General features: G+C 37.9%; 1 protein-coding gene across 3 annotated transcripts in view; it reads left to right on the top strand.

Moving 5' to 3' along the window:
- The window catches only part of ANAPC1 (anaphase promoting complex subunit 1), a 114,440-nt gene extending 93,384 nt beyond the window's left edge, over positions 1 to 21,056 (top strand). For 2 of the 3 annotated variants that reach the window (XM_032243688.1, XM_032243689.1), the window contains 10 exons: positions 2,582 to 2,668; positions 4,783 to 4,900; positions 5,852 to 5,929; positions 6,208 to 6,275; positions 7,677 to 7,815; positions 9,656 to 9,742; positions 11,311 to 11,406; positions 13,016 to 13,214; positions 17,907 to 18,041; positions 20,710 to 21,050. In XM_032243688.1, coding sequence (XP_032099579.1) covers positions 2,582 to 2,668; positions 4,783 to 4,900; positions 5,852 to 5,929; positions 6,208 to 6,275; positions 7,677 to 7,815; positions 9,656 to 9,742; positions 11,311 to 11,406; positions 13,016 to 13,214; positions 17,907 to 18,041; positions 20,710 to 20,825 — 1,123 coding nt within the window. In that variant the 3' untranslated portion in view covers positions 20,826 to 21,050. Of the gene's footprint in view, positions 1 to 2,581; positions 2,669 to 4,782; positions 4,901 to 5,851; positions 5,930 to 6,207; positions 6,276 to 7,676; positions 7,816 to 9,655; positions 9,743 to 11,310; positions 11,407 to 13,015; positions 13,215 to 17,906; positions 18,042 to 20,709 lie in introns of all 3 variants that reach the window. The other variant, XM_032243687.1, reaches the window with a different exon arrangement.
- The last annotated feature ends 632 nt before the right edge of the window (positions 21,057 to 21,688 follow it).

Raw genomic sequence — 21,688 nt, forward strand, 5'->3', positions numbered from 1 at the left:
TCTGAATAATGTTCTTGAGTACCATTTTATACTTTTAATAGCCAACACAAAACTTTTTTTGTGATGTCCGAGTCTCTTGCTACCCAGTTTTTATATTTATCTATTTTAAAATGTTTATTTGTTGTAAAATACACATAACATAAAATTTATCATCTTGACCATTTTTAAGTATGCAGTTAAGTAGTGTGACGTATATTCACATTGTTGTGCAACCAATCCCCAGAACTTTTTCATCTTGTACAACTGGCACACTGTACCCGTTAAACAACTCCCTGTTTGTGCGTGCACCAGCCTCTGGCAGCCACCATTCTACTTTCTGTTTCAATGCGGTTGACTGCTCCACATTGGTTTAGCTTTGTGTTGATGTGCATGGATTCTTTAAACTATGTCCTAAGCCCTTGGTCAGTTTTGTATGTTGCAGTTATCTTTGCCACCCCAGGGCTTATATTTGCCTGTTCACTCTCTCCCTGGTGTCTTTTGATGACATAATTATTAATGTTTTCCTATTATGGTTTTTACTTTTTTGTACTGCTTATGAAATATTTTCTTACCCAGAGAAAAGGAGATGTTCTTATATTTTATCTTCTAGAAGTTCTTAGCTTTTCCATTCATATTTGGATCTAAAATCTACCTGGCACTGATTTTTCTCTATTTTTTTTTTCCACTGCTATTGAAAAGTTTATCCTTCTCCACTGCTCTGCAGTACCACCTCTATCATATAAGTTAAATGTCTATACACCTGTGTTTATTTCTGGGCTATTAGGTCCTGCTGGTCTATTTTTCTGTACTTGCACCAATACTACACTGTCTTATGAATCTTGGTATCCAGTTGAGTAAATCCTTCAACCTGGGTTTTCTTCTTCAAAAGTGTGGTTTTTTTCTTGGCTCTTTGCATGTTCATATAAATATTGGAATCTGTCATTTTCCATACTAAATAACCTGATAAAATATTGAACAGAATTGCCTTGATTGTATGTGCCTGTGTTAGGGAAGATTAGAATCTATTACAGTATTGTCTTCTATTCTGTGAATATGGTATACTGCTGCATTTATTTAGCTCTAGCGTGTGTGACCTTGGTCAATAGCAATGGCTGCAGTGTCTACGAGTGACATAGGCTTATTTCCCCCTCCTGTTTTAAGACTGAGCTCACTCTTGGAACTCACCTTTCCAGAAGTACAAAAAGTAAAGATGATCAGAAAGGCGTGTGTTTCCTCTCAACATGTTTTGTGGAATTGTCTTTCTTTAATTGTTGAGAATTAATAATGGTTAAAGAAATAGTACTACAGAAATTCTTATTTTATTCTATTTTATGATTTTTGAAATTTTTTTCCTTTCAAAATGAGCCTCTGCATGCCTTACTCAATCCCATCTTTCATTGTTCCAAACTGCATGACTCCCCTTTTTATTCTTTCATATCGAATAGATTTTTCTACCATTCTGCTACTGCTCTCCTAGTGATTTTTGGTTTTTAAATGGTCATGTATACTCTGTAACAACATTTAAATTTATCATAGCTACACCATTATGTTTCTACCTAAAATTTCTAACATTAATATCTTAATATTTATCTTTGAATTTTGGTTTATCAAAATGGTACAGAGAAAATGGCTTATTCCATGCACATGCCAAAATAGATGTTATTTCCTTGCATAATTTTTGAAATCTCTTCTTTCTAATTCATTAAATATATGGACATATATAATGAATTCTAAGTTCTTATTTAATACTCCAATTATTTTAAAAACCAGGGAAAGAGATTTGGGTATATATGTGTGCATATTTGTGTGTAATAACAGTATTTATATTCAGTAGTTCTAGAATTAACTACTAGTGGTTTTATATGATGTCCTATGCCATCTTTATTTCAAAATATTTTTTTAGAAAAACTCTGGAACTTTAGATTAATTTGCCTGTTTGCTGTACCAAATTTGAGCAACAATAAATTAAGGAAAATTTCAATAGATCCTTTACTAAGAGAATATTTTAAAAGTCTATAAAACTTTATCTTAAAAGTTTATCATATTGGTAAGAAAAGAATTTATATTTAGAGGAATAGTTGTTTATACAGTCATCGTAACTTTTTAATAATAACTTCTGCTCTTTCATTTAATCAGTCATTCTAAAGGAATCCTCATGCTTTACAGAAACAGAAAAAACTATTTACATACCAACTAAAATATCCTATATTTTTGAAAGTCAGATTTGTAACTGTATAAATAGGCATATATATTAATAAAATTGGATAAGAAGGTAGCATACTTTATACATGACTCTTCAATATTTATAATTTCTAGGACTGCGTTCATGGTCTTCACTACTGTGCTATTTTAGGTAAAACCTTGCTTTAAGTGTTGAAATTTAACATTTATGGGTTATTACTTTGGCTTTAAGTAGTGATGATCTTGAAATGGCCTAAAGACTAAATGAAAAGCGGAATGTTCACACCATTGACCTTCTTGTGTTTTGAGGGCATCTTATCAGTATGCCTTACTATACCCCAGTTTCCTGGTTCTCAAGAATGCCTTGAAAGTATGTGCAATATAACTAATAATATCTATCCCCACCAAACTTACTTTGCAGGTACTCTTTGAGCACATCAAATTCTTCCATTGCCGCTCTTCTCTGTGCCCTTTACCCACACTTCCCAGCTCACAGCACTGACAACCGGTGAGTCTAGTGATTCTGTCTTCAATGTACTACTTCTTAAGTTCTTGGGATCCTTTGGTTGTGTTTTGGTTTCATGAAGTATTTCCAAATTAGCATTGCTCTGTTCTTGAACTTAGTTATATTCCTGGCTAAATCTTTTAAGTAGATTCTCTCACAAAGTATTAGACCAGAGGAAAACTTTGGACACCTGATGACTGACCAGTCTTCCGCTATTCTCAGATCTATAGAACTGCTCTAAACCCAGAAGGAGGTCAGATAAAGTTGTCTTTAGGCAAAAAAATCATCAGATAAAGGGTAGTTGCCCAGGGAAGTTCAGGATACTTTTTTGTGCTATAATTATTTAATTTCAAGAGAAAAATTTGTCTAATTTAGTGGCAGTGTCTGTATGAGTTCCTTTTTTTTCTTTTCACATAAATGCTGAGACATTTTGTATAAATGACATAGAAGGGACACGAAAAGCAAAATACAGCAAAAAATCAGAGACAGTTGAGAAGTGGCAGTGAGGGGTAGAACTTCAAACCACGTAGAAGCAGTTAAAAGCTTTGCCTTTTAGGATATAAGGAACCGCCAATACCTCAGTTTCCCTAGATGTAGTTTGAGATATAGCAGAACTCTTGTAGGTGGGGGAAGGGAAGAAAACAGCCTCTTATAAGACACCTGAGCACTGTGCTTAACAGAAGGCATCCCCTATTGTCTGCCCAAGACAGGTCAAGAGCCCTTTATTATTTAGGGGAGAAGGGTCAGGAGCACTTACCACAGTAACCTAAGCCATCATTTTAAACTGCACTATAATGTATAACCAAGGACAGAAGAAAGATAGCTGTTTTACAAAAGTAGCCTAATCTGAAATCCATACTCTGATGGTAGGTGCAGCATAAGAATATTGTTGTTAAATTAATACACCTCTGACATGTGACCCTCATGCCTGTCATTTTGGAAAGATATTTTGAGTTGTTAAAGCCAGTTATTGGCTAGGGTACAGTGGAGAGCCATACTCACATATTGCTGGTCATAGCTGTTTGGCTTAGCTATTGTAAACAAAGCCATTTGGTGACAAGATCTCTGGGTAATTTATTAGTGTCAGTTTTTTCTGATCTTTATTGATTTTATTTTTAATAGATTTATAGAAGTAAATGTATTTGAATAAGAAGGAAGTTGTTGTCTATAAAGCTTTTTAAAATTGAAGTCTTATTTTATTCTTCTTTTTTCTTGTTTTGAGATGGATTCTTGCTCTGTTGCCGAGGCTGCAGTGTAGCGATGTAATCTCAGCTCACTGCAACCTCTGCCTCCTGGGTTCAAGTGGTTTTCGTCCCTCAGCCTCCCGAGTAGCTGGGATTACAGACATGTGCCACCAGTCCTCGCTAATTTTTATATTTTTAGTAGAGACGGGGTTTTATCTTGTTGGCCAGGCTCATCTTGAACTCCTGACCTCAGGTGATCCACCTGCCTCAGCCTCCCAAAATGCTGGGATTACAGGTGTGAGCCATTGTGCCCAGCCTGTCCTTTTCTTATGAGATCTTAAAATATAAAAACTTTTTTGTTTTTACATTGTAAAATAGAAATCTTAGTGTAAAAAACTTTTTGAGAACCCAAAAGAAAAATACTGCCATACCCACATAGATGTTTGATATTTCAAGGACGTGTGTGTGTGCAAGCGTGTATGTAGAACTTTGCTGTCTGAGAAGAATTAACATCCTGTCTTCCCTCTTCTTCCCTATCCTTAAGGAAAAAGAAAAAAAAAGAGAAATAAATCTCTTAGAAGATAAAAAGAGATGCCTGTGTTAAGTAGAAAGGGATATTTGAGAGTAATTGATTTTATAAGTGATCAGTGTAAATATTTTCATGTTCTGATAGTTTTTACCTTCCTCTAAAACCTCTTCACTGTAAAGACTAAAGTAAAGAATTATTGGGTCAGAGATCAGTTATATAGAATTTTTAAAAGATAATTTCTCCATTACTTTTTAGTAGAAGCTCATCTGTCTCTAAGATTTCTGTTGATTTGAAGATACTGCTTGAGCTTCTGTCCTGTCTTAGCTTATGGGCAACAGCAGATTGCAGAGCTCATATTGTCACACTCGTTTGTTCCCCCCACAACCCGTCTGTTTTGTGAGCAGGTATCATCTCCAGGCTCTCCGGCACCTCTATGTGTTGGCCGCAGAGCCTAGGCTTCTAGTGCCCGTCGATGTGGACACAAACACGCCCTGCTATGCCCTCTTAGAAGTTACCTACAAGGTATCTCTCCCTGTCATTTACTTGTAATTTTATTACCTCTCATCCATCTTTGCAGGTCATAATATTTCAAATGTGTTGTCCAGTAAAAGGTGACAAGCAGTGAGCTGAACTTATATAAAAATGGAAGCTTCCAAAGTTGTTGTGTATACTGCCAGGCCATTCATGCTCATTTATATTCTCTGGGTATCATTTTTTAGGGATTATCTGCTACTCTTCTGTCCTTAGAGCTTATAGTTTGAAAATGTCCCTGTTAACTTTACATGACCAACAGTAGTGTTCAATAAAACTAATTGATTTAGACCCATTCTTAGATTTGTTGGCTGAATACTTTAAAACCCAAAACTGTGATTTGATGAGAGCTTTTATTTAGATGCACAAATAGATTACAAGTTGTATGTCCTTCTTTTATTCAGGAAATATATTAAGTACCTTCTGTGAATGAAAACTGTGCTAGGCTCTGGGGTACAAAATGAAATGACACTGTCATATTCCTTAAGGAACTTTTGTCCCCTTGGGAGCCAGGCATGGATACAATGAGAATAGAGTGTGATAATTGGAGATGTGTGTGGAACGCTGGGGAAGCAGAGGAGAAGCATCCTCACTTAGCTATTAGCTATGGGGTTGAGGAGGCTGTCACAGTGGACAGTGTTTGAACTAGGGCTGGCCACTGAGTGGAGCTCCTTCCCACTGGAGAGGGCAATGTGCGGAAACCCATCAGCATTGGAGCACAGCCTTCGGTCCTGCTGGCCTGTGAGGAGCAAGGCTTGACGGGGTGGGAAGTGACACACTGTGAGGAATTTAGACAAAAATTTGAGTACCAGAGAGGATTTTGTGCCATTTAAAGGTCTCTGTATGAACTGCGGGGATGGGGGCGGTATAGTGTGGAGATGTTTCTTTGTTGTTTCCACTGACTACCTAGTGAATTGTGGCTGGACTTTTACATTTGTAAAGGGCACTCAGTGGTACGAACAAACCAAAGAAGAATTGATGGCTCCTACCCTTCTTCCAGAACTCCATCTTTTGAAGCAGGTAAGTTGCTTTCTTCATGTGTGGTAGCAGATAAGAAAGCTGCAGCAGGAGGATAAGTCAGGAAGAATAGAGCAAGTCTTGTCTTAACAGATCTTTATTGATAGCTTAGGTGGCCTCAGAACATGATTTACATTCATTTTTTGTCTGGAAACGAAGCTTGTTAACTTCCTTATGCCTCTTTCTGGCTGTTATTGTTTCCTCTGAGAAACAAGTTTCAGTTTGTCAAATGAGCATGTTTTTCAGCTTTGGCTTGATTGTGTTTACGTTTGTCTTGGCAGATTAAAGTTAAAGGCCCAAGATACTGGGAACTGCTCATAGATTTAAGCAAAGGAACACAACACTTGAAGTAAGTACACTGAATTTCTGAGATACACATTTTGGGAAGTGAATAGAAGTATATAGGAAGGTATTAATTACAGATTATTATCCAGAATGTGACTCATCACCCTTTAATCTCATCCAAGACAATATGTAGGGTGTATCTTCTGTAAAGCAGTCTGTATCTTAGAAACAGGACTTGTGTTAGAAAATGAAAGTTTTAATTTTGAAATCAAACCCTAAATAGGTGTATTTATTTATTGAGAAACTTACACTGATTTGTGACAGTAATGGACTTATCTCTTGATATATTAACATAAGATTTAGTTTAAGAAAGTTTATTAGTCCATTTTCACACTGCTGTAAAGAACTACTTGAGACTTGGTAATTTATAAAGAAAGGGGGTTTAATTGACTCACAGTTCTGCCTGACTGGGAAGGCCTCAGGAAACTTAACAGTCATGGCAGAAGGCGAAAGGGAAGCAAGGCATGTCTTGCCAGGGTAGCAGGAGAGAGTGAAGGGGAAGTGCCACACTTTTAAACCATCAGATTTCATGAGAACTCACTCACTATCATGAGAGCAGCATGGGGGAAATCTGCCCCCATGATTCAATCACCCCCCACCAGGTCCCTCCCCTGACGTGGGGATTACAATCTGACATGAGATTTGGGTGGGGACACAGAGCCTAATCATGTCAGAAAGTAAAACTCATTTGTCCATCCACAAAAGGAACTTTATTATATCAATCAGTGTTTGTCAGATCACATCATCTGTTGCATCTCTTTACCATTCTTCTGTTAGAAAGTTCTCCTAAAATTAAGATTATTGTAGATAATATATACTATTCACCTAGTTTATTTCCAGTGGAAATAATCACACGCAGTTATTTTAGAGTGTTGATTATTTTATACCTAAAGTAACATGTCAGTTGTCTTTAAATTTCTAGGAAGTTTAACAAGCATGTAAAAGTTTTTATAGTTTGGTTCTAATGTGTGTTTTTCCAGACTATCTATATATTAGCTGTTTTCTGTATTGTTCTGTCCTTAGACTTGCAGCATTATTTTCCTTTTGCTGCAAACCAATTAATAGATATTTAGTACCTCATGTGCCCCAGGCATAGAGCTGGGGGACATAGGGAATACAAAGAAATATTAGATAAAATGCTACCTTTGATGCTCACAATTGAGCCAATAGTCAAAGTATCTTTTCTTTAACAAGTTCCATGATTCTAGACACCACAGAAAAATAGAACTTTATTCTAGGCTTTCTCATAGGGACTGATTTAATCTTAGAAACAGTAAATAATCATTTACCTTAGTGGAAAATGGTAAAGGCTTCGTCTCCTGTGAACATGGTATTGGAAAACACTATGTTTCCAGCCAAGAACTGCCAATAATACCTTATATAAATTGATTCCTTTTTCTTTCAGGTCCATTCTTTCCAAGGATGGGGTTTTATATGTTAAACTCAGGGCAGGTCAGCTCTCCTACAAAGAAGATCCAATGGGGTGGCAAAGTTTGTTGGCGCAGACTGTTGCTAACAGAAACTCTGAAGCCCGGGCTTTCAAGGTAGTATTATTGATTGGTAAAAATGTAAAGAAATAATTATAAATTGCTAGCTTCCTCGCCCATTGCTATGAACTTTAAAGGTGGATCTGCTTCCTTTTTCATTGCTGCAGATTGTAAAGACTGATTGACCTTGGCTCCATTTGCTTTTCATGTGATGGCCATAATAAGATATGGGTCAGTCTAAGTTAAGATCTACATTTAGCAGCAAGGACAGTCACACTATATCTTGACGCTATAACAAATAATTTAGTTTAGTAATTTTATTATTAATCCTCAAATTGGTCAAGATTTACTTAATTTCATAGTAAAAATAGAAAAAGAGTTTTCATTAACTCCATTTGAAAACCACCATTTGTTTGTTTAACCTTGGTGAGGGTAAACTGATGACAGATTCAGACTTCTTTTATTAGTTTGCTTTATTACTTGCACAGTACTTTACTGCCAGTACAGTAGTATTTGAAATAGGGAAATAGTTACAATAAATGAGGATAGGAAACAATCTCATTCCTATGGTGAGGTCAGCACATATTTTGCTCTACATTCTTGATTTAGATAAGTTTCCAGCACTAGAAATTTTTTTCCATATTCAGGCATTAAGACTTCTGAATTTAACTTCAGTTTTCTGTAATTCCATGAGCAAACGTGTCCCTGCTGGTGATACATAGTAGAGTAGTCTAAAATAGTTACGACCCTAAAGGATAGTTAGACGGCAAAAGTGAGGCAGGTGGACTGGCTGAGTGGCAGCCAGAGGGCTGAGTTAGCATCCTTTGTTCTTCCAAGTAAAGAGACAGCAGTTTATGAATTCAACTCATATTTCACTTTAGGTCAGCTACATATGACTGAGCCTTTGTAATGGTTCCCAGGATTGAAATGTATAAATAGTTGACATTGGTGAATTTTGTTTGACTATTCAGTGAGTTTTTTATGAAATACTTTTGAAGGATATTTGGACAAAGTTTAACTTAAATTTGTGCTATTGCTTCTTCTAAAAATTAGAGCATATCTCAAAGACTCTAACCCACTTTGTAAAGAAAATAGGTAAGTTTACACTTGAGTTTGAATGAAGAAAGTATGTAAAAATTAAAAGATATCTCAATTCCCTGGCTACTGGAAGTTCAGAAGTAAAATATAAACCTCAATGGAAAATAGTAATACCTTCATATTTCATTTTCAGTCTGAAACCTTGAATGATATTCTATTTTTTCCCAAGTTTAAAAAATTGTGGTAAAATGCACACAATTTATTGTCTTAACCATTTGCAAGTTACAGTTCAGTGATATTAAGTGCATTCATATTCTTGCACGGCCATCACCACCATCCATCTCTAGAACTGTTTCATCTTGCAGACCTGAAATCTGTACCTATAACAGCAACTCCCCATTCTACTCCCCCTAGTCCCTGGCAACCACCATTCTATTTTATGTCTCTATAATTTCGATTATACTAAGCACTCCATATATGTGGATTCATACACTATTTATCTTTTGTGGTTGGCTTCACTGATACTCTTTTTTTCCTTAACTTTTCAGTAACAATTCTAGTTTCTGGTAGGCTTTTTAGTCAGTGAAGGAGGGAAAAGCCTTTTTTGGGTTAATTGTGTAAACAGGAAGAACTGTTTGTTATTGGCCTCTTGATAAATTAGTAGCTCATGTTAACTTGTGCAAAAGCTTCTTGTAACTTCTTGGCAGAACAGGTTGATGAAGCTCTAGCAAGTTTGCACCTCCTTTGGGAATGTTGTGTGACAAAGGGAAGGCAGAACTGCATATATTACAATTTGAGCAGTAAGAAAAATAATCTTTTGTTATCTTATAGTGTTGTTGTTGCTCTTTGTTTTTTATAGCCAGAAACAATCTCAGCATTCACTTCCGATCCAGCACTTCTGTCATTTGCTGAATATTTCTGCAAGCCAACTGTGAACATGGGTCAGGTATATATTCTGTGGTTTGACGAGCTCCAGGACTAGAATTGGTTATTATTTCTATGTATGGGTCACCAAAAACATCTGTACTATCTATATTTATCCTGGAGATTGATGACATGTGCTACATTGGATGATTTTTGCTTGGCACATACAGAGTTGCATAGCCTAAAACTATTAAATTAAGTATCTTTCTACCTTGATAGCAGAAACAACTTAAAGTTTATTAGACATTACTTTTGACAGATGATCGTTTCTGTCATGTACAAGAATGATACCCATTCATATTCTGCTTTATTTTTTTAGTGTTTACCACCTTTCTCTTGTTTTTATGTAATTTCATTAACTGTTTCCTCTATATATTATAACCCTTCTTTTTATTATTCATACACCTGTTATCTTCAAGATTCCAAGGGTGCTTAGCAGATTTTTCTTATTTTTTTTGTTTTTTGAGACAGGATCTCTTTTTTTCTTCTGTTGCCCAGGCTGGAGTGCAGTGACGTGATCGTGGCTCACTGCATCCTCAACCCCCAGACCCAAACCATCCTTCCACCTCAGCCTCCCGAGTAGCTGGGACTGTAGACATGTAGCCACCATGCCTGGCTAATTTTTTTTTTTTGTAGAGATGGAGTCTCACTATATTGCCCATGCTGCTCTCAAACTCCTGGGCTCAAGTGATCCTCCCACCTTGGACTCCTAAAGTGCTGGGATTGTATAGGCATGAGCCACTGTGCCTGGCCCAGATCTTTGATTTAATCCACCATACAGACAAGGGAAGATTGGATGTAGAATTAGATATCTAGGATTGATAGCCTATTGTTTACAAGTGCATAGGGCCTTGAGAACATTTCTCAATCTCTCCAAAATGTAGTTTCCTCATTTCTAAAAGTGATTATAATAGAACCTACCTTACTTATAGTATTTTTTTTTGAGGATTAAATGAAATAACCTTCCACTCTCATATTTATTGAATCTTTACTATATATTGGATACTCTGCGAATAACTTAATTGTCATTTAACTGTGACCCTGAGGGTAGGTATTTTATCATTCTGGGCTTACAGATGAGGAAACTGCCACTGAAAGATGTCACATGCCCAAGATTACACAGCTAGCAAGGTCACGAGTCTCTGATAAAGCTCATGCTCATGCCCACCCTTAACCCCAGCTGGACTTTACTCTGCTGCCTCTCCCAAACTTGTTCTGGTCAGTGTTTTTTTCCTGCAGCTTTGTTACTGTGTTTCCTTTCTGGATCCTACTCTTCCCAGCCCAACCCAAGGCATAGCTCTGTCATGTCCTATCTACTCATTTTATCCTAGTTTGGTCCATGTCTCTCTTCTGTAGCACTTACTATCCTTAACTGTCTCTTGGGACTTAATTTTGGTTGTTTTTTTAATTAATGTTTAATGTTACATGCGTTATACCTTTTTTAAAAAAAAAAAAAAAAAAGATTGTAGTGTTACTCTTATGTCATTCATTATAGAACTTAAGAATGGGCCACAGTAGTGTTATACAATTGGTTTTTGAATGGATTTTGGAATACACTTTGTGCTACAAAAAGCTTCTGATTTTCTGCAGAAACAGGAAATTCTGGATCTCTTTTCTTCAGTACTCTATGAATGTGTTACCCAGGAGACCCCAGAGATGTTGCCTGCATACATAGCAATGGATCAGGTATGGATCCAAAAATCTATACCAATTCTGGTGAGATTTGTCCTGTATTTCAGGGAACTCACTGAACAGTGTGCTAAGGTGCCTTGTATCCTTCTTTTTAGTTTTCCATTTGCTTTTGGAAATTTAAGAAAGGAAACCATAACAAATTTGAAAGCTCTCAAAAATCCAAGAAGCTTGGGCTTTATGTTGACAAAAGTGCCCCTTGAGGGGCTGTCTTCCTTTAAGGGTTCCCTTTCCTCCCTTTTGCCTTCCCCTCACTAGGTGAGGAGGAGAGCACTCCCTCCCTCTCTCCCATTTTATCCTTGCCTCCCTCCTGGCAAAGCCTCTTTGTGGAAGTCTGCTTGTAAGCAGTTAGTGAACAAACAGTGCCACAGCGATGGCAGTACTGTGAAATTAGACCTGGGTGATGAAGCTTGCAAGACGTTATAGAGTCCATAGGTAGTGATCTAGGGAGTTGGAGTTCATTTTTAAATTTCTCTTTTTATTGCTGTTTTAAGAGAGCCTAATGGGGTAATGCAGAAAATAATACTTAATAATGTTCTTAAAAGAATCAGACCAATTTATTCACTTTAGGCAAACTAGTAATGCATATGCCTTTTCAGTATTCTTTCAGACCCAGATTTGCAGTTAAGTCTAGCCAGTAGTTTTCTAATCTGGCAAAAATTTGCCTTGGTATCTTAAAAATACGGATCCTCCAATTCTATGCCTCATCTCTTGAATCAGAATTTCTGGGGTGAGATCCAGAATCAAGTTTTAAACAGCTCTTTAAGTGAATATAATAAATCCACAGCTGAGCATCTGAGACTCAGTGTCTAAGAAAAAGAACCTTTAATGGTAAAATAATTTTCTGGAAAGCCGAATGGAGAAATATGTTGAGTCAGAGGATAATTCCCCCAAACCAGGAAATGCACAGTGTTAAATAACATCGTTAATTAAAAGCCAAGTTCCAATATAACTAAGTAGGCACAGAAAGCTATTATTGTCTGGAATCCACCCTATTTTGGTTGGAAAGTATGGATATATGGTATCCATGCTGGCACTGCTTCTCACAGTGCCTTTCTGCACAGCAGCCAAATAACGAGTTGTGTTTTTAAGTTGCTGGCTGAGAATGTGTTCTTTTACTGTCTGAACCCTCACCCCTTTGCAGTCATGGGCAGGTCTTTATGCATGAATGTCTTCTCTGGTTGCAGCTGCAGTGACTTGTAGATGGATCTCAAAGGCAGTGTTAGTAGTAGTGTTCTTCTTGCCCTCTGCCCCCCAGGATCCCTGCCGTGTCATTGTACCTGGCTTGAGTTTCCCAGAGGTGACTTGCTGCGACCTGTTGGGTCTTGGTTATTCGGAGGTTTTGAGCCAAGAATGAGCTCATTCACCTTTGTTACTTTTCCCTGGAAGCTGCTCATGTAGAGCCACATTGAAGGAGGTGAGCCATGCACCTGTACCCAGTGATGGCTCCGCTATGGGTAGGCTGCACCAAAACACAGAATGGATCGCCCTCCAGCCTCTATAATTACGAAACACATTTAAAGAATACTCAGTATGCGGCTCTGATGAAGAGACAGAGCACTCCACTCTTTCATTTAATGGACCGTTGTCCTCTCTCCTCTTCAAGGCTATAAGAAGACTTGGGAGAAGAGAAATGTCTGAGACTTCTGAACTTTGGCAGATAAAGTTGGTGTTAGAATTTTTCAGCTCCCGAAGTCATCAGGAGCGGCTGCAGAACCACCCTAAGCGGGGGCTGTTTATGAACTCAGAATTCCTCCCTGTTGTGAAGTGCACCATCGATAATACCCTGGACCAGTGGCTACAAGGTAAGGGTAGCATTGTAGCATTGTGCTCTTGTGCTTTTGAGATACATTTGGCTCAGGCTTTTCTGTTGTAATTTTGTTTTCATTGGTAAGCATGATAAATCTGAGTATAAGCAAGAATGGCTGTAGATTTAATGTTTCCAGCTAGATGAATTAGACTTTGCTTATCTACTTCAGCTTCTTTAGAAAAATATATCCGACCCAGGCAGAGCATAGTTACAGCATTTTAAATACCATTTGGTGCTCAGGACCTCATTCTTTCTTTCCTACCATCAGATCACGTTTCTTTCCAGTGCCTCTGTCTCCTGTTTCCTAGGGGTGTGGCCTGTCACCTACCTGAGGCCAGCAGCCATCCCATTTTTGTACTGCTATCCCCTCTACACATAGAACTTGACATGTGCTTGCTGAGTGAGCTTGTTGTACCAACTCAGTTTTGAAAAACTGGGACACCACAGCTGTGTAATGTCACAATGGTGGCTTTCTATCAGCAGGATTTGTGATTGCGAGGAAATTGTTTACTTATTAACCGTGTAGAAATGATTCTGACCTATACAAGGCAAGTGATGGACGCTTTAGATTTACAGAAATTTATCTTATGTGTTAAATGCTCCTGGAGCTGATTTTCAGGAGTAGACTCCTTGATCTTTCCATTCTTTTTAGTTCATTCAAATGCTTCCAATAAATATCTGACAGTTGCTTGCTTTGGGTAAATACTAGCCTTAGTAATAGCAATAGAAACAATTCTTACTTTGATTAGTGAAAGCTATAGATAATCAATAGAACCTAAGCATTTGAATATAATTCAATTTAAAACTATCCACCTGTAATACTAGGAAGAAAATCTCTGAAAAAAATTAAATTGTAAACTAGCTTGTGAGGTATATACTTGGAAAGCCTGATTTCAGACCCTCTGTTTTTTTTATTTAACAGCTGCGTTTGATTTGTCATTTCCTGTTCAGATTCAAAGATCATGTAGCTTAAAAATTTTTTTGGTAGTCATTTTTATTCTCATTTTTGGGAAAACAAAATAAGTTATTTCATAGGTTTTGGTGTTTCATTTTTATTCAGTTTATTACCTATAGCAGACCTTTGCTGTTGATAAGAAATATGTCCTTGCTGGGCACAGTGGCTCATGACTGTAATCCCAGCACTTTGGGAAGCCAAGGTGGGTGGATCACAAGGTCAGGGGTTCAAGACTAGCCAGGCCAAGATGGCAAAACCCTATCTCTACTAAAATTACAAAAATTAGGCAGCCATGGTGGTGGGCACCTGTAATCCCAGCTATTTGGGAGGCTGAGGCAGGAGAACTGCTTGAAAACCTGGGAGGCGGAGGTTGCCTTGAGCCAAGATCATGCCACTGCGTTCCAGCCTAGGTGACAGAGCAAGACTCCATCTCAAAAAAAATGAAAAAGAAAAAAAAGAAACACGTCCTTAAATCTTTGCAGATTCTCTGATTTGCACATTTCATATAATATATGAAACTTTGGCAGTGACTAGAACAGTCTCTAAAACAGGGCCCTGCTTGTCTTGTTGCTCTTAAGTGCATTTGGTGGTTTCCAGCATTGCTTTGAGCCTCCACTGTATTTGATTTTCCACTCAGATTTATCAAAAATGTGTTTATTTTCTAGTGAAAAACTAGAGATTTTTTATAAAAAAAAAAAAAACCTCTGAAATATATGCTCTCCTCTCTTATAAGCACTAGCAGTTGGCTTTGCGGTAGAGAACAATAAATTAAGTGAAAATTGGCAATTGCATTCATATTTGTGTGTGAGTAAAAATCACAGATGCATATGTGGACTTTCAGGGTCACTCGCTAATAACTCATTAGAGCTGAGATAACCCATTAAATCGCTACACTAATCTGAAAATGAAGCCAGTTAATCATATTTCATAAATGTTTTATACAGTATTTATCTCCTCAAATTATAATTTTGGGCAGAGAAAGTGGGTTTCAAGTTTAAGAACTTTAAAAAGTTTTATTAACTTTTTCATATTTTGTTATGGAAATTTAAAGTCTATACAGAGTAAGTAGACTAATATCCCATCACCAATTTCAGTAGTTACCAACATTCTACTATTTTTGCATCATCCTTACCTTCACCGATTGCCACACTCAATTTTCCAAACTGTACCATTTTACTTTCCCACCAGCAGTGGAGTACAATGCAATTTTTGGCATTGTCCTTTTTAATTTTCTTTTAAGACTTGTCAAGTACAGTAGGAAAGCAAAGTGAACCCAAAGCAAGCAAATAAAAGCAGAAACCAATGAAACACAAAACAGAAAAACAATAGAGAAAATCAGTTAAACAAAATGCTAGTAGGCATAAGAAAGTCATTGAAGAAAAGCTGAACCACCATGCTCTCCTTCACGATGAGCTATTCAAAGAACCACCTCGTCTGTTCTCCTTTAGTCCGTCTCCCTCTGCTGCCTCCCCCAAACCTAAATGTTTCTACCTCCCAGTAGGCTGACATCCTCATAACTGTGTTCAGTGGTGTCCACAGTTTTCATCTCACTCCATCTCTACAATGGTGAGGCTTCAAGCTACATTTTGCTTCTTGAAATGGACCTCCCTTGACTTTGTGACAGCACATTTTCCCAATTTTTTAAAAAAATCCTCTTTTACCATTCTTTCTCAGTGTATTTATCACGTTTCACTGTCATTCCTTTGCTGACCCTTTGGAAATCATCATTGCTCCTTTCCCTCGTTCCCTTCTCCCCTCCTCCGCAATAGCTGACCCATTGCTGAAGACTTTGAATCCTCATCATGGATATTTCTTGAATTTGTCCACATTTTACTACTTCTGCCACAACAGAATGATTATTTTGTGCCTGGACCACTGTTATAGTCTTTTTTGGTTTTGTTTTTGAGATAGAGTTTTGCTCTGTTGCCCAGGCTAGAGTGCAATGGCATGATCTCGGCTCACTGCAACCTTCACCTCCTGGGTTCAAGCGATTCTCCTACCTCAGCCTCCTGAGTAGCTGGGATTACAGGCACCCACCAATGTGCCTGGCTAGTTTTTGTATCTTTAGTAGAGACAGGGTTTCACCATCTTGGCCAGGCTGGTCTCGAACTCCTGACCTCGTGATCCACCTGCCTCAGCCTTCCAAAGTGCTAGGATTATAGGCATGAGCCACCGCACCTGGCCTGTTATAGCCCTTTAAATAGCCTCCTTGTTTTTTGTCATCTCTGTTCTAATCATCTCAAGTTAACTGACAGAAGTCTTTTAAAGAATAAAATGATCTAACACTCCTGCTTAAAGCTTTTTCAAAGGCTCCTGATTCAGTTGTGAAAGAAATCCTTACTGTGTGGCACCAGAGCCTGCGTGACCTGCAAGGTGCCGGTTTTCCTCAACAAAGCCTCTTTTACACCAGTTGCTCCTCACACCATCCTGGCCCCTTCCACTTCCTCAAAAGCACTGAGCTCCTTTTCATTGTGGGGCCACTGAATATGCTGTTTTCCCTCCCTAGAACCTTTTCCTCTCATTCTTCACCTGCCAAACTCATATTCATCCTTGCAGCCTCAGTTTTAATGACCTCTCCTCCCAGGCCTTCTAGGACCACTCTACCTTAGGCAGCTTTCCTGCCATCCTTTAGCCTGCTTGCTCATACTCTCACCATTTTTTTGTATCAAAATGCCTTTGTCTGCAAGTAACAGAAGGCCTGACTTAACCTGTCCTTAAAAGGTAAGGACACAAATTATGTTATTACAAGTCCACAGGTAGGATACATAAAGGGTCACCTTGTTCCAGTGTCTTCAACTCCATTTCTCTGAGCTCCCATCAGCTACATTCTGTGCCATGACTTTATCCTCAGTGCTTTTTTTGGATGGTAATCAAATGGCTATAGCATGTTCACCTCTAGCTCAGCGTGATGCCCAGAGGAAGAATAGAGTTGCTTCTAGCAGCTTTGTGATAAGAATGGGGGAATTTCTTTCCCGGGAGCCTCCAGCAAGCATGTCATTAAAATAAGCACCTCCTCATGTATCTGTCTCCAGTTGCATCTGATGCACATCCCTCAATCTATCCCTGTGGCAGAGAATGTCTCTTATTGAAAAAATAGCCTGGGTTTGCCTGTCTCTGAACTAATACTGTTCAGGGGAATGGGATTGCCTTGATCACCCAAGACCAGTGATTCTCAAAGTGTGGTTCATGGAGCAGCATGACCTGGGAAATTAATAGAAATGGAGTTTTTCTGGCCCCACCCAAGACCTGCTGAATCAGAAGCTTTGCTCTTTTGGGGGAGTGGGGCCCACTCATCTGTGGTCTAACAAGCCCTCCAGGTGATTCTGATATATGTTAAAGTTTGAGAACTTCTGGCCAAGACTAATATGGATCCAGTTGTGGAGCTGAATCAGCCCCATCAAATATTATAAAACGTAGTGGAGGGAAGGGTGTGACAAGGGGTATTTCAGGGAGACAACCACGTGACCGCTGCACCTTTATAGCACTCATCACAATTCATAATTATGCATCAGTTTGTGTAATATCTGTCTTCCCCAACAACACTCTAAATTCTTCAATGACAGGGACTCAGTCTAGCTTGTCACAGTGGCCTCAATACCCACTATGGAACGTGCTTTAAATATGCTATGTGTTCAATAAGTTCTTGATGAAAAAGTAATAGAAATAAGGTATTTCTTGTTCCTTTTAGTTCTGTCGTCAGTTGGTTCTATTCCATTTGTGTTTCTCTCACAGCTGGGGGTGATATGTGTGTGCATGCCTACCTCAGTGGGCAGCCCTTGGAGGAATCGCAGCTGAGCATGCTGGCCTGCTTCCTCGTCTACCACTCCGTGCCAGCTCCACGACACCTGCCACCTTTAGGACTAGAAGGTAATTGCATATCTGAGTCCTCTCTTAGTACCTCTATTACCCACCCCTTTATGTTTCAGTTTCTTGGTAGGAAGAGTTTCTAGTGAGTTACTGTCCCTACTTTGAGTTTCCTCTTCATTGGTATTTCAGTGTCATTGTTAGGAACTGTCTTGGAAGAGAAAAGAAAAATTATCAACTTTATATGTGAATAACTTTCATTTTTATTCAGAAAAGGATGGATTCTTCTTTACAGAGCCCCAAACACTGGTCTATGCTAATAAACTATTCCATGTTATTCTTCTCTATTAATTGATTTTTTATTAAAATTACTTTTCTTTATTTTCTGGGATTTCAGTTGAGTTTTTAAAAATCACACATAATCTTAATTTCTAATAATATAAAGCTTTACAACTAACAGGTACCTAATTTTTTGTTTGAATTTGTTTATAATAGTTTAAAAAATTAATAGTGTTAGCACTGATTGTATTTTTCAGAATATAGAAACAGATAAAAGATGTATCCATTAAGCTGAATACTAAGGTGTAATGAATTCGAAGCACCCTTATTTATTTATATGACTTTTAAATTGTTGCCCTTTAATTGAGGCTGAAAAGATATTTTTTCAGAAGAGCAAAGATTGTTCCATTTAATCATTTAAACTTGATGTTTAGTTACATTTTGCCATTTTGCAAGCCTCTGAGACAAGTTTACTATCTAGAGACTTCTAGTTATGGCCATAATGGAATTGCTTGTAATGGACTCACTTGCCCTCAAAAACAAATATAAAACTGAACAAAATACATAAGAAGAGGGAAGCACAACAGGGAGAGCTTTATATTCGCCCTTGCTTCTCCCTGAAAGGCATTTGCCAGTTTATAGCACAAGAAGTAGAGTCCCAGCAAAAAAGCAGCGGTGCTGCTGGGCTGAGGGGCCAGAGGTTGGGTTTGTGACTGCCCATGAGCCTAGAACTTGAGGAACAAAATTTCAGGCAGGAGAGACCAATAGGAATCATAACTCGAAGTCTGGATGTACTTTTCTCTTGAGTTACTTAACGAAATTTTAGCCTGCATACACATGGGTTAAGACTTCAAGATATCTAGCAGAAGCCACAAGGCCAAAAATGTAAGCAAAAATGTCAGCAGCAGCATAGGACTGAGGAGGCAAAGGGTGGAGTTCAAGGCTTGTTGAAGTAAAGTGGCTCTGATCAGCATCCAGCTTCTTAGGTGAATTAATAGCATGGCCAACCCTTAAGCTTGCTTTAGCCTAATTTTAGGTCTGGTCTGCTTCAGTTTTACCTTCACTTCAAGCAGATCAGACCTACAATTAGCCTAGAGCAGAACTGAGGTGATCTCTGTGCTTTCTACCCACCTGACAGAAGAAAATGTAACCTTCATAAGAGGTTTTTAGTCTGCAGGATTCAGTGTTGAATCAAAAATTACGAGACATAGTAAGAAAAAAAAAAAGCAAACATAATAATAGAAACAGACCTATATGTGATTCAGATATTGGAGTTATCAAACTGGGACTTAAAATAACTATGACTAACATTTCCAGGAAAATGGAGGGAAGGATAAGGAATTTCAACAGAAACCTGGAATCAATAAAAAAGGATTAAATGGAAATTCTATAACTGAAAAATGTAATAACTGAAATGAAGATTTCAGTTTGGATTATTTGAAGTGAACTGGAAGACACTTACTTGCTGGAAGACAAGTAGAAAGTAAATAGACTGAAGCACAGAGGGAAGAATGGGAAGGAAATACAGAGAAGAGCATAAGAGATATGTGGAAACTCTGAAAAAAAATCAAACATGCATGAAGTTGGAATAAGAGAATAAGAGGAGAGAGAAAATGAGTTAGAAGCAATATTTGAAGAGACACAAGCTAAGAATTTTGAAAAATGATGTTAAATATTAACCCACAGTGAACCCTAAGCAGGATAAATACAAAGAAAACTACACCTAGTCACATTAATAGTCAAACTACTAAAAATAAAAGGAAGACATTTTAAAGCATAGACTTTCTTTTTAGAGCAGGGTGGACTAACAGAGTTGTTCAATGGTCGACCATATTAGAACCAGTAAATTATCACTTAGATAGTAATTGAAGGTAGACAGGCACTTGTGCTCATTATCTTAAAAGATCTGCATGTGCGCGTGTGTGTGTATAAAGAATTATATATATACACACACACATATATATATAAAATTAAACAATATTAGTAGTTTCACATATAGTTATAGGCCACTTTCTGAAGTCTAGAATGGGTAAATTCTATCAAATCATATACAGGTTGAGTGTCCTTAATCTGAAATCTGAAGTGTTTCAAAATTCAAAAAATTTTGAGTGCCAACATGATGATCAGAGAAAATGCTCATTACGGCATTTTGGATTTGGGATTTTCGGATTAAGAATGTTCAACCAGTAGGTGTAATGCAGATATTCCAAAATAAAAAAAAAATCCAGAGTCCAAAACACTTCTTTTCCCAAGCATTTTGGAAAAGGGATACTCAGCTTACATTACAATGTATTAGGGAATTTCATAATGTTAAATATTGTCTTTGGATAATCATTTTAGAAGGGAAGAATGCCTGTTTTAAACATGATTGTGTTTCTGAAGCTTCCTTGAAAGGAGAAATATGGCTGAATTTATTTAGAGATGTGACCTTCCCGCCGCATTTCTGTTTTAGGGAGCACAAGCTTTGCTGAACTGCTCTTCAAATTTAAGCAGCTAAAAATGCCAGTGCGAGCTTTGCTGAGATTGGCTCCTTTGCTTCTTGGAAATCCACAGCCAATGGTGATGTGACAGTGTTCTGGCAGTGAACCTACCCTGAAACATGACTTCTGAACAGAAAATGTGACCAAACATCAAAGCTAAAGCAATGCTTATAAAGTTTCATGGTATAACTAGGGGGAAATGAACTGCACAAACCTCAATGTATTTTAAATCTGTTCCTGTCATCATTAACATTATATGATATGTAAAAGCAAGTTAAAATTTACTTTTGTAAATAAAGTTTTTGGTTTGTTTTCAAAACTTGATGATTGCTTTAGTTTTGGACTTAGAGAAAGCAGGGGTTGCTGGATTGAATATTTTTAGTCTTTAAACTGTGGTGGTGCAGGTAAAGTGACTGTGCTCAAAAACGCAAAGTTTTAAAAAAAAGCTATGTCATGAGGTTTTACTTTCTGTGGCAAAAGGACGTTTTCACATTTCCTCAGATGTCACCATCGTCCTGTCTGAAATAAGTTTGTATTTCTGGTGACAATGCCAGACATTCTCATGATGTGATCACCTTAAACAGGAGAAGGAGATTTTTACCCCCAGTTGCTCAGCATGAAGTGCTGTGGACTGAATTTTGTCCTCTTAGAATTTTATATTGAGGCCCTAATCTCGTGTGGGTATATTTGGCAATATGGCATTTAGGAGATTCCTAAGGTTAAGTGAGGTCATCATAAGGGTGGGGTCTTAATTCAGTAGAATTGGTGGCCTCCTAAGCAGAGAAGAGAGATTTTTCTTTCTCTCTGCCATGTGAAGATACGTGAGATGTTGGCCATCTGCAAGCCAAGAAGAGCCCTTACCAGGAAGACTTGGCCAGCACCTTGATCGTGGACCTCCAGCTTCCAGAACTGCAAGAAGTAAATTTCTGTTGTTGAAACCACCCAGCCTGT

Source organism: Sapajus apella, unplaced genomic scaffold (assembly GCF_009761245.1).
Source record: "Sapajus apella isolate SASKATOON/1434 unplaced genomic scaffold, GSC_monkey_1.0 scaffold52, whole genome shotgun sequence".
Taxonomy (NCBI): Eukaryota; Metazoa; Chordata; class Mammalia; order Primates; family Cebidae; genus Sapajus; species Sapajus apella.